General features: G+C 57.8%; 1 protein-coding gene across 1 annotated transcript in view; it reads right to left on the bottom strand.

Moving 5' to 3' along the window:
• The window catches only part of ODAD3 (outer dynein arm docking complex subunit 3), a 12,414-nt gene that overhangs the window by 1,167 nt on the left and 9,786 nt on the right, over window positions 1–1,461 (bottom strand). The window contains exons 9-10 of the mRNA XM_006161504.3: window positions 672–832; window positions 438–594 (exon numbers count right to left, since the gene is read on the bottom strand). Coding sequence (XP_006161566.1) covers window positions 438–594; window positions 672–832 — 318 coding nt within the window. The remainder of the gene's footprint in view (window positions 1–437; window positions 595–671; window positions 833–1,461) is intronic.

The raw sequence follows: 1,461 nt of genomic DNA, 5'->3' as shown, positions 1-1,461 counted from the left end.
CTCAGGACGAGGCCTTCGAGCCGAGGAGCCACCCGCAGGGGTGGTACTACCTCTTGGGGACGGGGCCTCTGTAACCAAAGGCCACGCCTACAAGGGCGGGGCCTAAGAGTTACGGCGAAACCTCGAAAAAGGTGGGGTACTAGTAATTGGAGTGAGGCCATCGGGCGTCAAGTGTGGGGGCTTCTGTCTAAGCCCTTTCAGGATTGGGGAGGGGGTCTTTAAGATTTGGGTGGAGCGGGGGTGGAGGAAGCTCTCCCATAGGGGCGGGGTTTGAGGTGTGACAGGGGCTCTGAAATCCCCGTAGGAGGTGGGCGTGGCCCCGAGAAGTGGGTGGGGCTTCCCCATAGGCGGGGCCTCTGACGTCCCCGATGGGGATAAACGAGGCTCCCGTGGGTGTGGCCTACTCGGGGCGTGGCCTTCTCGGGGGCGGGGCCTACCACCGAGATGTGGTTCAGCTTCTTGGCCAGGTGCTCCAGGCCGTCCTTAGCTGTCTGCATCGCCCGCAAGGTGCGCTCCAATTTATCACGTGCCTCACTGTGCCTCTGCTCCTCGGCCTTGAGGCGCCCCTGTGCCTCGGTGAGCAGCTTCTGCTGGCTGTGAGGAGCCCGGACAGAGGAGGTGGGCTGGGCCCACCCCAGCCCCCACGCCCTCCCTCGGGGCGGCAGGCTCACCTGACCAGCGTGGCCTCCCCAGAGTACTTGAGGTCCTCCAGCTCTCGCTGCAACCTCTGCTTCTCCTGCTTCAGCCTCAGCAGCATCTGCTCATTCTCTGTCTTGAGTGTCTCCAACTGCTTGAAGGTGTCGCCCTGGGCCAGGAACCGCCGCACCACGGACTGCGGGCCACCCAGACCCAATCAGAGCCCGCCTAGCGAGGCCCCGGTGCGCAGCCTCCGGTCCCCACTTCTCCCAGCTAAGGGCAGGTGGCCTAAGCTAGTGGCTTTTCCACAGTGGTGGGTGGGGACTTTGTGGGGGCCGTCTCTGGGGTGCGTAAGCATGCAGAAACCATTTTTGTGGGGCCCTTCCTCAAAGGGGTCTTCCAAAAGTTCACGGGAAATGTGTTATATGAAAAAAAAAAAAAAACGGATTTCAAACTTTTTTTTTTTCACTAAAATAAAGTCCTAATTCCATTCCATTTTTTCACGAATATTTTGAAGGTGGACCCTCTTTTATTTTTTCATTTTCTAGAGGGTGTGTATTCTCGCTGGAGAGGGACAATGAGACCGCAGCCCCCCTGGGTGACGGTCACGCTGCAGTCCCTTCGCCTTTTCTCCTTTTGGGATGTGAGGCATGCACGCGTACCTGGCGTGTTTCAAACTACCAGGGCTGGGATTCAAACTGGTCAGCTATGTGGGACCAGACTCCCTTACTCCTGAGGCTATGGGGTCAGCCCTGAAGAGGGACTCGTTTTTAATTTTAGTTTTTTATTTTTGCTATAGGGTGTATGAACTCAGTGGGGAGGGAA

The sequence above is a fragment of the Tupaia chinensis genome, unplaced genomic scaffold (genome assembly GCF_000334495.1).
Source record: "Tupaia chinensis unplaced genomic scaffold, TupChi_1.0 Scaffold138665_1, whole genome shotgun sequence".
NCBI lineage: Eukaryota > Metazoa > Chordata > Mammalia > Scandentia > Tupaiidae > Tupaia > Tupaia belangeri.
The sequence above is the reverse complement of the archived record's forward strand: the minus strand, read 5'-3'. Positions and strand labels throughout refer to the sequence as shown.